Source organism: Pantherophis guttatus, chromosome 6 (assembly GCF_059756535.1).
Source record: "Pantherophis guttatus breed Tessera chromosome 6, ASM5975653v1, whole genome shotgun sequence".
Taxonomy (NCBI): Eukaryota; Metazoa; Chordata; class Lepidosauria; order Squamata; family Colubridae; genus Pantherophis; species Pantherophis guttatus.
In genome coordinates, this window is record NC_142068.1 from 93,768,083 (window position 1) to 93,781,874 (window position 13,792).

General features: G+C 44.6%; 1 protein-coding gene across 2 annotated transcripts in view; it reads right to left on the bottom strand.

Annotated features, from left to right (window-relative positions):
* VCL (vinculin) overlaps positions 1 to 13,792 on the bottom strand; it is a 106,340-nt gene that overhangs the window by 17,798 nt on the left and 74,750 nt on the right. For both annotated transcript variants that reach the window (XM_034435401.3, XM_034435399.3), the window contains exons 14-18: positions 12,690 to 12,839; positions 11,702 to 11,810; positions 9,196 to 9,498; positions 6,685 to 6,809; positions 1,211 to 1,396 (exon numbers count right to left, since the gene is read on the bottom strand). In XM_034435401.3, the coding sequence (XP_034291292.1) occupies positions 1,211 to 1,396; positions 6,685 to 6,809; positions 9,196 to 9,498; positions 11,702 to 11,810; positions 12,690 to 12,839 (873 nt within the window). The remainder of the gene's footprint in view (positions 1 to 1,210; positions 1,397 to 6,684; positions 6,810 to 9,195; positions 9,499 to 11,701; positions 11,811 to 12,689; positions 12,840 to 13,792) is intronic.

Consider the following 13,792-nt stretch of genomic DNA (forward strand, 5'->3'; position numbering starts at 1 on the left):
GGACAGAAACCTCTGAAAGCTAGTTCTGGATGGACCCTTTTCGGTATCATCTCTAAGGAAAAAAAGAGAAGTCTTTAAAAAAAGTTTAGCGTTTTGCATGTATAATATATGTATACAAAGACTTCATTTTCTCTTAGTTGATTGTAATCCTATTTTTTCCTCTCCTTCACTGAGACCTTTTTAAATTTTATTTTATTTTTATTTTTTTATAAAATGTCCTAATTACAATGCTATATTTTAAGGCAGCATTTCAGTGTCTTTGGGTAATATACGAAAACACAGCCGGAGGAAGCTTCCGAGGTTCACATAGCTAGCTCGTTTCTAGCTCTTTGCAAAATAATCAAGCATTATTGCTTTATTTTGTTCCCTGTGCTTCTCCTGTGGAAGGAGAAGCACAGGAAGGAGTCTTATAACTGATCTACAAGTATTGTGAATAAGTAAAATATATTTAAAGAGATAGCATTCAAAAATACACACCCCAAAGCAAAATGTAAGCTAGACTCCATCATTCCTAGGATACAGAGGGGAGACTATTTGATTCAAATTGAGGTTCCCCGCCTTGTTGAAAAGTGTCCAACGGATCCTTTCAACAACCATGTCAGAGTATATTCATCAACTGGAATAGGACATGGTAACAAAGTCAGCCAATTGGGAGCTGAGACAGACTGGAGTCTTAGTCTGCAGCTTCTGAGTCTGTGCAGAGAAAATGAAACTAGTCTCTCTGCTGTACTCTGTGTATATGAACTTGTCTGCTGATCTGAACTGAACTGAAACTGTTCTCTCCTGCCTTGTGTTCTGCCTGAAGAATCAACTGCTGGTATTGTAAATATACTTTATGTGTGATTATGAATATAAAGAAGTTAATGAATCCAGCTGATTCAGTTATCTGTGTGTGCTTCTGGATTTGATTTTTGCAAGAAACTCTGATAAACCACCTCCAAAATAAAGCTTCAAAAGGGGAGAATCAGCACCAGATTCCCTGCCTGCTTCGTGTCCTGACATCTCGTTCTTTCTGACTCAGAAAAATCCAACAGCACAAACACTCCAAAGTTCACACGCCCCGAAGCAAGACGAGAAGGAAACAAGCTCTGGAAATGGTGGGATGAGAAGAATTCTAATCTACAATGCAGAGTCCTCCTTGAAGGGCATCTTCTAAGTAAGCAAACTAAGGCAAGAAGCATCAACGCAGAGGTCTACACTAAGGACCTACCTTGCTGGACCATTTTCTGGCTTCATCGTGGAGCTGCCTGGCAGCCATCATCATGGGTTGGTTAATCACCTCACCGGCCTTCTGTTCTGGGAACTCTTCATCCTTCTCTTCAGGGGGTGGTGGGCGAGGAGGAGGAACCTCCCCTTCAGGCAGAGGGGGCTTCGGAGGAGCATGTTCATCGGTGAGCTGCGGAAAAAAGCATTTTGGGTTTCAACAGCCGGATCCATAGCAAATTCCACGATGGACGTGTTAATGCTTTTGGCCCAGTTTGCCAAATTCAGAGGAATCCCTGTTGTTCATTGATGTTTACAACAAGAATCTTATGACTCAGAAGGCTGAGGGCAAAGTGAAATTTTTTTACTTTGTGCACATTTGTCTACAATCGTTAAGAGGCATCTGTGAAGGATTGTATGATAAAATGGGCACAAAACTTTGGGGAATCAATAACCATGGATGTATGGGAGAAAATATGGGTTAGAAATGTAAAATTTACTCAAGCCCAAAACCTGAGAGAAAATTTTTACAAAATGTTTTATAGATGGCATTTAGATCCCAAAAAGTTAGCTTGTATGTACCCGAGTTTACAATCTACGTGTTGGAGATGTAAATGTGATGATGCAATGTATTTTCATATTTGGTGGACATGTAAGAAAATTAAGGCATTTTGGATTAAGATATGGTGGATTGTACAAAATATTCTTAAAAGGAAGATAAAATTTACTCCACAGTTGTTTTTACTGGGCATAACTGTAGATTGTACAGTTATAGAGACTAATCTGATTTTGAATTTAATAACCGCAGCCAGACTTTTGGTGGCGCAATATTGGAAGAAGGAAGAACTACCTACTATTGAAGAATGGACATTAAAAGTAGCTAATTTGGCGGAGATGGCTAAAATCTCTGCATATTTGAAGGATCGTTCGAATGAAAGATATGTACTGGAATGGAGAAGATGGATTGACTATATACAAAACAAATATGGGACTAAAAAGTTGCAAATAGCTTATGAATGAAATATTTAGATGATTTTTCTTTTTATTCTGACATTTTGGTACCTATGGGGGAGTTAAAGAGTAAGGGGGAGTTAAGATCTTATAGTTAGTTTGTTTATGTTAGATTATGTTTGTTAAATGCAATACCCTGTATTTTGCTCTGGGAAGTCGGGGGGGGGGAGGGAGAAGGGAATGGGTGGGGGGAGGAGGGGGGGGAAATTTGTTCATAAAACATTCTAAAACTTTTCAATAAAAAAAAAGAGGCATCCTCTTCATTCTTTCACAGGGATTTTCTGAATTGATAACTTGCATAATATCTCAGGAAAGAAGGGGGGGAAGGGAGGCCTGTCTTTAGCGTGCAACATTCCCCATGCATCCCCCCCCCCCAAACCAGGGATGGGCTGCTGCCAGTTGTAACAACCAGTTCATCCAGAAGCGAAAATGTGAGCGTGCGGCATCAAAAAGCCTTCCGCACATGCGTGCAGCATCAAAAAACTGGTGATTATATAGGATAGGGATGATGAACCTTTTTGGTACCAAGCGCCCAAAAGAGAACAAACACACATGGCACCAAGTGCCAAAAACAGAGCACTTCGCAGGCGCTCGCGACCAGGAAGAGGAGCTGCCCAGGGAGCACATGCACGCAAGATAAGGTACTTCTGGTTTCCGGCGCGCCAGCAAGTCTTCCAGTTTCTGGCGCGCATCCACATGCTCACACCGGAAAACGGAAGACCACCAGAAAACCAGAAGAGGAATGGGCAATGCCGCATGTACCAGGCAACATGGCTCCACATACCTCTTCAGGCACATGTGCCATAGATTCACCATCACGGATATAGGACATGATAGCGCCAGGGCGGGTGGGCGGGGCAAGCCCTGGTCGGAACTACCGGTTCATGCGAACCGGTCCAAACCGGCAGCAGCCCACCATTGCCCCCCCCCCCGCCCCCGGATTCAAAAGGGAATTTTCATATCAATCTCTGATGACCACAAAACAGCACAAATTAAATCAGGGCTTCTTCAAAGTTGTCCAGTTTTTTAAAAACAGCAACAATACTGCAGTGGGGAAGCTCCTGAAGCAAAGGTAGCCTATAGGCCCGTGATGGTGAATCTATGGCACGCGTGCCAGAGGTGGCACGCAGCGCCCTCTCTGATGGCACACGAGCCGTCACCCCAGTTCAGCTCTGCTGCGCATGCGCGCACGCCTCCCACCGGCCAGCTGGTCTTCGGGTCTCTGCCGTACATGCGCAGGGGGCGGGGCATGTGGGGGGGGCATGCGCATATGCAGGGGGTTGCAACATCATGTGATGCCGTTTACGACCAACTGGTGCTATTCTCTTAATGACCACATCTTAGTAAAATCTTCACTATCTTGGTAAACCATAAATAATTCAGTTGGCGATGTCTTCAATATCTTCATAAATGACCTAGATGAGGGAATAGAAGTGGAACTCATCACATTTGCAGATGACACTATAAACTGGGAGGAATAGCCAACACCCCAGAAGACAAGCTCGGGATCCAAAAAGATCTTGACAGACTTGAACATTGGGTGCTATCTAACAAAATGAATTTTAATGTGGAGAAATGCAAAGTTTTACACCAGGGCAGGAAAAACCAAAGGTACAAGTGCAGATTAGGAGAAACCTGGCTCAAAAACAGTAACCGTGAGAGGGATCTTGGAGTCCTAGTAGGACGATCGCATAAATATGAGCTAGCAGTGTGCGGCGGCAGCCAAAAAAGCCAATGAAATCCTAGGCTGCATCAATAGAAGGATAGAATCAAGATAACATGAAGTTCTAGTACTGCTTTACAAAGCCTAAGTAAGACCTCACTTGGGATGCTGCATCCTGTTCTGATCACCACAATGTAAAAAAGATGTGGAGACTCTAGAAAGAGTGGAGAGAAGAGCAACAAAGAGGATTAGGAGGCTGGAGGCTAAAACATATCAAGAACAATTGCGGGAAATGGGTATTGTTGTGGCTCCGTTACCTGAGCCTGTGTCATCGTCAGGAGAGGACTCCGAGAGTGAAGGGGAGGAGTTGGCAAGGCCTCCCTCTCCAGGACCCTCCTCTCTGGCAATGCCTTTGGTGTCCGCCGAAGGGCAAGAGATAGGGCCGGGGCCAAGCACGTCCACGCAGCCACAGATGGACAGTGATGAGGGTAATGAGTCTTGGCTGGACCCACGCCAGCGTCGCAGAAATAAGCGCGCGCAACAGAAGAAAGGGCGTGCCCGAGATTAGGCTGAGTCACTGGACCACACCCCACAGGATATAAAAGGGAGCGTGGTGGCCAGTCAAACCTTGTGACGAACAAAGCTGAAAGCTTCCACGCCATTCTGCATTGCCGGACTTTTGCTGTAAGACTGGATTATCTCTGGACTTGATTGTAATTATTGAGCTGCTTTCCTTTTTGATGTATCAGAAGTGGGGAGAAGTTATCTCTCCTCTTTGTAAATAATAAACTCTTGGCAGGCAGCCACTAGGTTGTTGCCAAGTTCCGTTATCATAAGGAAAAGGATTTTGCTGGCTGGTTTGGTCTTTAACTCCTGAACGTCTGTTGGTGTATGCGTGGGGTTGGGGACAGAACAGGTATGTCTCGTTTAATGAAAAGAAGGACTAGGGGAGACATGATAGCAGTCTTCCAACATTTGAGGGGCTCCTATAAAGATGGGGGGGGGCTTCAAACTATTTTCCAAAGCACCAAGATGAGAAGCAATGGATGGAAACTAATCGAGGAGAAAAACAATCTGGGACTAAGGAGAAACTTCCTAACAGTGAAGAATTAACCAGTGGAATAGAAGTTGCCTTCAGAAGTTCTGGCTGCTCCATCACTGGAAGATTTTAAGAAGAGACTGGACAGCCTCTTGTCTGAAATAATATAAGGTCTCCTGCAGGAGCAGGGGGTTGGACTAGAAGACCTCCAATATCCCTTCCAACTCTATTATGTCCATGATGGGGAATCTATGGCACGCAGAGCCCTCTCTGTGGGCACGCGCACTATCGCCAACTGTTCTTCTGGTTTCCAGTGCACGCATGCGCGCCAGCCAGCTGGTCTTCATGTGCGCTAGAGCACCAGAAATCCAAAGACCAGCTGTCCAGTGCACATGTGCACAGGGGAAACCTGAAGATGAGCTGGCTGGCATGTACATGGGCACTGGCCAGTTGGTCTTCGGTTTCCAGTGCTCCGGCATGCATGTGCATTCCAGTTTGGGTACTTGGTGCTGAAAAGGTTCGCCATCACTGTTCTATGTTCTGTGATGGAAGTTCCGGTCCCAATTGTGGCCATAGGTGAAGGACTTTCTGCCTCGGGCCTGGTGGCTCAGCAGACTGAAAGCACTGTGATTAGCACCAGCTGTCTGCAATTACTATAAGTTCGAATCTCACCAGGCTCAAGGTTGACTCAGCCTTCCATCCTTTCTAAGGTAGGTAAAATGAGGACCCAGATTGTGGGGGCAATAAGCTGACTTTGTATAAATATACAAAAGTATGAAGGCTATTGCTTAACGCATTGTAAGCCGCCCTGAGTCTCCGGAGTAGGGCGGCATATAAATCAAATTAATAAAAAAATAAAAATAATAATTGCAACCACCAATTTCAATCCTTGAAAAATAAATCTGTTCCGCTTTTAGACAGCTGGCTGGGATTTCTACTTATGAATATAGTTATGCCATATATTGTCAGTGTGACCATAAGCACTAAATGGCATGCATTTCGTGAATTGCTACTTTCCTCAACAAACCATACAGGAGCTGGATAATTAGCGCAAATCAAGAGTCGGAGAGAAGCCACAGAAATTAAACAGCATCTCAAAAACCTGTTAACAAAGTATTCTGAAAATGGAAAGGAATACTATGATATCAGTGTTTTTGCAATCTAACTTAAGATGCCAAGTGATTTATTTGTGCAATACAGTTACAACCAGTGGTGGGATTCAGCCGGTTCGGGCAAACTGGTAGTTAAATTGCTGGCTGGCCCCACCCCTTCCCGCCCTGCCCCTTCCAGGAGTCCCCACGCGCCCCATTTTGGCTCCCAGGTAAGTGCAGGGAGGCCTACTAGGCTCAAAACAGGACACGGGGGTGTGGCAGGGTGGGGGGTGGCGCACCCCCCCTCCCGCGGCCCGTTTTTGCTCCCAGGAGGCTGTAGGGAGGCCTATTAGGGCCAAAACAGGGTGTGGGGGTGGCGAGTCCCTCCCGCAACCTGTTTTTGCTCCCAGGGGGGTGCAGGAGGCACCCCCTGGCCACGCCCACCATAGCCACACCCACCCAGCCAGTCATTAGGGCCAAGAACCAGTTGTTAAACTATTTGAATCCCAGCACTGATCACAACCCTACAAACACGCAAACATGCTCTAAACCAGTATTTTTCCAATCCTGGAAGTCCACTCATATTAAAGCTGCCAAGTTTGAAAAACCCAGCTCTAAACAGACAGCTGCAGATTCGGATGGTCTCCTTCATCAACAACGCTAATGCTAATCCTTACGTGGAGTTGCTCAAGGTCAGGAGGAGGAGGGGGGAAATCTGGCTCCTGAGGCTTGAAGGCTTCTCGGACTTTGGCTACAGCTCCTAGAATCCTGTATCCAGAATCAAGGAAATTCTTCTGCAAACCTGGCCAAAAAAGAGAGAGATTATTTTAAAGTTTTGGTACCAAAGTGTTTTAATCTAACAGTTAACACTAGCTTTGGGCAGCGACTTGGCATCACCTGAACCCAAAACATACAAAACTCTCCAGTTATGTTAAGAGACCCAGGAGAAAGGGGATAATGGTAAGATAAAAGAAACAAAGCAATTATTAAACTTAATGTAGGAGGAGGAGTGGCAGAACTTGGGGGTGGAGTCAAACGAGGCATTGGTCTAGAATCCCTACATAGCCACAAGCAAACTAAATTCAGCTTCCCTTGAACTGACCCTTATTTAACTCCAAGCAAATGCTAACAGTTAGCTGACAAGTTCCCTACGCATAGGCTTTTTAGCAATAAATCAATTTAAGGGGACCTTCACAGCACTTGACGGCCGTGACCGGGAGGATTTTTCATCAGGTTCGCCTGATTCGCCAGTTGCGTCCCTTTCTGGATCAGGACTCGTTACGCACGGTCACTCATGCCCTTGTCACCTCCCGCCTGGACTATTGCAACGCTCTCTACATGGGGCTCCCCTTGAAGAGCACTCGGAGGCTCCAACTGGCGCAGAGTGTGGCCGCGCAGGTGGTAATGGGAGCGACATGGCGTTCCCATGTAACACCCCTCCTGCGCGAGCTGCACTGGCTCCCGGTGGTCTTCCGGGTGCGCTTCAAGGTTTTGGTTACCACCTTTAAAGCGCTCCATGGCTTAGGACCCGGGTACTTGCGGGACCGCCTACTACCACCAATAGCCTCCCACCGGCCGGTACGCTCCCATAGAGAGGGGCTCCTCCGGGTGCCGTCAGCCAAACAATGCCGACTGGTGGCCCCCAGGGGGAGAGCCTTCTCTGTGGGGGCACCTACTATCTGGAACGAGCTCCCCCCAGAGACACGGAGGATCCCAGATCTGCGCACCTTCCGTCGTGCCTTAAAGACCTTACTATTTCACCAGGCCGGCCTGGCCTAATTTTCCCCCTCTTTTATAAAAGATTTTTAAAATTTTAAATATCTTTTAGTATTTATATATTCAATTTTAAATTGGTTTTAAAAGTGTGGGGTTTTAAATTTGTCGGGGCCAAAATTATTTAATTTGATTTTATTCTATTTTTTAAATTTTGTATTGTATGTGTTTTTATTGTTTGGCTGTGCACCGCCCTGAGTCCTTCGGGAGTAGGGCGGTATAGAAATCTAATAAAATGAAATGAAATGAAATGTGGACTTGATCTTTTGCACATGACAACTTTCCATTTTTCAGCCCCCCATACTGGATGTTGTGTTACTCAAATAGCTATTTGCCGAGACCCATCAACAAACCTACACTGGTTTCATTCATTCATTCATTCATTCATTCATTCATTCATTCATTCATTCATTCATTCATTCATAATTTCTATAGCAGCTCAACCCAACCAAGTCTGGACGGCTTACAATTCTAACATTCTAAAACCCATTAAAACAATCGAAAACCATTAAAACAATACAAACATCCTGTAAGTACAGCAGTGATGATAGATCCACTAATAGTAAAGACGAGTAAGCAAGCCCTTCGCACAATCCAAGCGCCAACTCTGGGGAACACCGCCCAGTTTTTAAAGCCTTGTGAAAGGCCAACAAGGTTTGGGAGCCCTTTAATTTCCATGGGGAGACCATTCTACCAGGCAGGGGCTACAGTAGAGAAAGCCCATCTTCTAGTTCCCTCCAGTCAACTCTTTGGCCGACAGGACCTGTAGCTGGCCCAATCTGTTGGATTGGATTAGATGGGTAGAAACTCTTGGGAAAAAAAAGTTTTCTCACATAACTTGGTGGTGCTTCTTATACTGCACTACCAAAGCAACCTCACAAGCTGTCAGAAGCTCTACACTTACTTCCTAGGAATGAGCTCAGAGATGGTATTCAGACGGTTCTCACAAACCGGTAGCGGAAATTTTGAGTAGTTCAGGGAACCGGCAAATACCATCTCTGGCGGGCCCCGCCCCCAATCTATTCGCTTCCTCCCGAGTCCCTGCTGATCGGCTGGGTCTTCTTGTATTACCCTGCACAGGAGAACGGAGCTGGAAGGCAGGTTAGTGGGGTGGGGAGGAAATGGGGATTTTGCAGTATCCTTCCCCCAGGACTGAGGAGGGAATCAAGATTTTGCAATATCCTTCCCCCAGGAGTGGGGAGGGAATGGGGATTTTGCAGCATCCTTCTCCTGGAGTGGGGTAGGAATGGAGATTTTGCAGTATTCTTCCCCTGCCATGCCCAAGCCACACCCACCAAGCCACACCACGCCTACCAAGCCACGCCCACAGAACCGGTAGTAAAAAAAAAATTGACTCCCACCACTGAACCAACTTCAAAGGACAGAAGTTTGAGACAGCCTGGTGAACCACTCACCAGGGTCAGAAATGTTCCCTGCCACGGCTTTTGCATCCATCACCATCGGTGAAATGGTCTTGCTCAGGTCATCCGAGGCGGCTTTAATCGCTTCACGGAATTTAGGATCTTCGGAGTTTTCCACCTCTTTCTTTGCCACCAGCAGGATACGGTTAGCTCGTCGGGCAATGCTAGTGGCTCCCGCTACCAGCATCTGAGGTTGAACGTTGGCCATCGCCACTTTACATTTGTCCAGGTCTTTTTTAATGGCTTCCTCAGAGGCATCCAAGAGAGATTTGGTGTCAATGGCTTCATCTACCAAGCCTGGAATGGAAAATTTAAAAAAATTACCTCTTTACATAACCCGAGGCGTGCTCAAGACCGAACTCATCATGTGGCTCAACAGGTTAGACCAGGGATGTCCAAGCTGGACAACTTTAAGACTCGTGAACTTCAACTCCCAGAGTTCCCCAGCCAGGTTGGCTGTCTGGGGAATTCTGGGAGTTGAAATCCACGAGTCTTAAAAAGTTATATAATATCCTCCATCCTAATATTCCTAAAAGCAGTGGCGAAATTCCCCCGGTTCTATCTGGCTCGCCGAACTGGTAGCACCGGTGGCAGGAGGCTCCACCCACCTGCCGGGACATCATTACGTGCTGTTTTTTAACCATTTGCAAATGAGCAGAAGATGCGCGCACGAGCATAGCACACGCACGCTCCCACACAGGGGTGCACCCAAAATGGTAGCGAAGGTAAGTGGATTTCACCGCTGCCTAAAAGTCTACAGTAGCAGCCAGAATTGTGAAAACCTTTTGCGAAAAGTGTATTTTTGAGGTTTGATGGTTAATAACACCACTTTTTTGGGGGGGTGGGGAGTTTCAAGATAATCATATTCCACTGCTTGGAACCTTAACCCAATTGAAAATCGATGGAGCCAACTATAAAAACTTGTTAGTCAGAAGCGACCCAGCAATAAAACCCAGTTAATAGAAGCTATCATTTAATCTTGGTTTCACATGATAACAGCTGCAGAACTAAAAGACTTAGTTCACTCCACTCCATGGGAAGACGTTGTAAGGCTGTAATTCATGCTAAAGATTACCCAACTAAGTATTAACTGACATGGTGATCTCTCATTTTTTCTATGGTGATCATTTTTGTATATCTCGTTTTTTCTAAGTGTTTCACTTTTCTTCTTTATACTGTAACTGCTATTCTAATAGCAAACCCTTCATAAAAGGTATTGCATTACATTCTTGATTAAATAATCTTTCCATTGATATATAATTTTATGGTACAACTCCAAAAAAAAGTGATGATATTAGCTAGTTTTAGCAAATACTTTTTCCCCAAATGGTTTCCACAATTTTGGTCACTACTATATAATACCCTCCATTATTAAATGGGTTTCACGAGTGGTTCAATTAGGAGTACGTTATGTTTATTTTCAGAGAAGAAAAAAGCTAGAATCCCTCAAAACTAGTTTAATAAAAAATAATCCTGGACCATGGAGAGAGTTTGGATGGAATTTTGAAAGGCAGAAAAGAGACTGTATTTTTTTACTTAATTGCGTGACTTAGGCTACACTAACATAAAATAATATTTGGCCAACTGGCTATTCACAAGGAACTTCTTTTTGGCAAGATGTTTTGAGAGTCCAGCTACAGGATTCTTAGAAAATGGCTCTGTGTGTATGTGTTTGTATGTTCCAGCATAACTCTGGAATGCCTTGAGCAATTTCAACCAAACTTGATACACAGATGACTTACTCTCTGGAAAAAATTAATGTGGGAGTAAGACACCCCTAGTGCTCTTGGGATGTGTATTCTGTTAAGATACAGCCTGTTGTGCCTTAAAATGGCTTCTACTGTGCAGCACAGTAGAGTTGCCATGGTAATGGCTTCACAGTATTCCACAAGGGTTGGCTCCCTCTGGTAAGGGGAAAAATCCAACATTAGAAATTACATTTGGCTTTGAATATTCTTGAGGACAAATGTATGGCCATGATCAATTAAACATTACTGCAGTTCGGCCTGCCTGCACCACTACGAGGCCAACACAATGTACATCACACAGATTACATATGATAAAAGAACTAAAATGTCGAACAGCTTAGTGCATATATCACAGACAAGAAGCCACTTCTAAATCAAGATCAGAAAAAAGCATACCAAATTATCATGGATCAGTTAGCAAAACAAGAAGGGGGCAGCGGGAAAACATTTTTAAATAATTTAATTCTTGTTGAAATCAGGGCTCAGGGTGAAGTTGCTCTTCCTGTCTAATACAGGATTGGGATAAATAAATACCTAGGCAATGCCAAGTTATCAGCTAGTATATGATATAACTTGTCTAAAACACCAGCCTGTTCTGATCCCCAGCACTCGTTTCTTCTTCCTTTCCTTTGTGTAAAGTAAGAAACATCTAATAATCCTCTTCCTTTTTCTTTCAACATCTCGCCCGTTATCATTACAGAGTAATCACCACCAACATGGCTGAAAATAATTGCAAGGGCCCTTTATCTCACCTGTCATTTTTTCCACATTATCGATCCATTGGTTCTTCATGGTCTCAAAATGTTCATAAGCGGCTTGATTTCCAGGGTTCCTTAAGAGGATGCGAGCAGCAGACACCACCTGCGGATAGAAAGGTATCTCAGGAAGGACAATAAGCAAGTCTCCTGGAATTTTCTTTGTCAGCCTTAATAAACTGGAAGTCAGAGAAAGAAAGAGAGAGAGAGAGAGAGAGAGAGAGGGAGGGAGGGAGGGAGGAATGGAAGGAAGGAAGGAAGGAAGGAAGGAAGGAAGGAAGGAAGGAAGGAAGGAAGGAAGGAAGGGAATCAGAGAGAGAGAGAGAAAAAAGAAGGAAGGAAGGAAGGAAGAAAGAAAGAGAGAGAAAGAAACAGAGAAACAGAGATGGGAGGGAGAGAGGGAGGGAGAGAGGAAGGAAGGAAGGGGTTGGGTGGAAGGAAGGGAATCAGAGAGAGAGAAAGAGAAAAAGGAAGGAAGGAAGGAAGGAAGGAAGGAAGAAAGAGAAAGAAAGAAAGAAGAAAGAAAGAAAGAAAGAAAGAAAGAAAGAAAGAAAGAAAGAAAGAAAGAAAGAAAGAAAGAAAGAAAGAAAAAGACAAAGTGAAAGAGAGAGAGAAAGAGAGAGAGAGAGAAACAGAGACAGGAGAGAGGGAGGGAGAGAGGAAGGAAGGGATTGGGTGGAAGGAAGGGAATCAGAGAGAGAAAGAGAGAAAGGAAGGAAGGGAATCAGAGAGAGAAAGAAAGAAAGAAAGAAAGAAAGAAAGAAAGAAAGAAAGAAAGAAAGAGAAAGACAAAGTGAAAGAGAGAGAAAGAAAGAGAGAAAGAAACAGAGACGGGAGAGAGGGAAGGAGAGAGGAAGGAAGGAAGGGGTTGGATGAAAGGAAGGGAAACAGAGAGAGAGAGAGAGTCAGAGAAAGAAAGAAAAAAGAAAGGGAGACAGAAGCAAAGAAAGAAAGAAACAGAGAGAAACAGAGAGAGAAGGCCCACCTGAGGCGTCAGTTCTCTTGCTGACTTCACGGTAGCTTGGATGCCTTCCACGGTACTTTTGTTGGCTGTTCCAACGGCAGCCGCCTTCTCTGCAGTCGCCCCCAGCCTCGCTGCGTGATTCTCGAAGTTGGCTGCCCTTTCTTCAAAGACCTGAAAGGTTAAGTGGAACCCTTTAACAAACTGAAAGGGGCTCAAAGAGTTTAAAGTGAGCCAGGGCCAACTTACACAAACCCACTCGACCTTGGCTTTATCAAGAATATTTCAGAGATTCATCAAAGGCTCATTCAGTGGAAACCCTGAAATATTATTCTTTTACGAGAATCATCGCTTAGTCTATTAAAGCAGAAGAAGGACTATAGTCACGTGAATTGATTCATGGAGAAATAAGCACCACAAAGAGGACGGTCTGGCTCTCTTAAACATTTTACTTTCATATTTTTATAAGGTAAAGGTAAAGGTTCCCCTTGCACATGTGTGCTAGTCGTTCCCGACTCTAGGGGGCGGTGCTCATCTCCGTTTCAAAGCCGAAGAGCCAGCGCTGTCCAAAGATGTCTCTGTGGTCATGTGGCCGGCATGACTCAACGCCAAAGGTGCACGGAAGACTCTTACCTGCCCACCAAAGGTGGTCCCTATTTTTCTACTTGCATTTTTTACGTGCTTTTGAACTGCTAGGTTGGCAGAAGCTGGGACAAGGAACGGGAGCTCACCCCGTTATGCAGCACTAGGGATTTGAACCGCTGAACTGCCGACCTTTCGATTGTACCCCGGCCCTAAGCCATGGAGCGCTTAGCTTAACTACCATTAGTAGTTCAGATTCTTCTTGAAAGTGTTAGCATGCATTAAACCTGTATTAATTTGAACCGCCTTGGCCCGTAACTTCTTGCACCTGATACAAACCTAACTTTGAAGGCCACTGACTTTGTCCTGTCCAGTCAAATTACATGTAACCATATTTACAAAAGTTGACTTAATTTTAAAGAAATAAAATGTTGGACTCAGAAATGAAGTATTATTGGAAGAAGAAAAAAATCCCGTTAATTGATTGGTATAGAATCCTCAAAGGCTGGCATCTTCAAAACAACCATAGTTGTATCATTTGACAG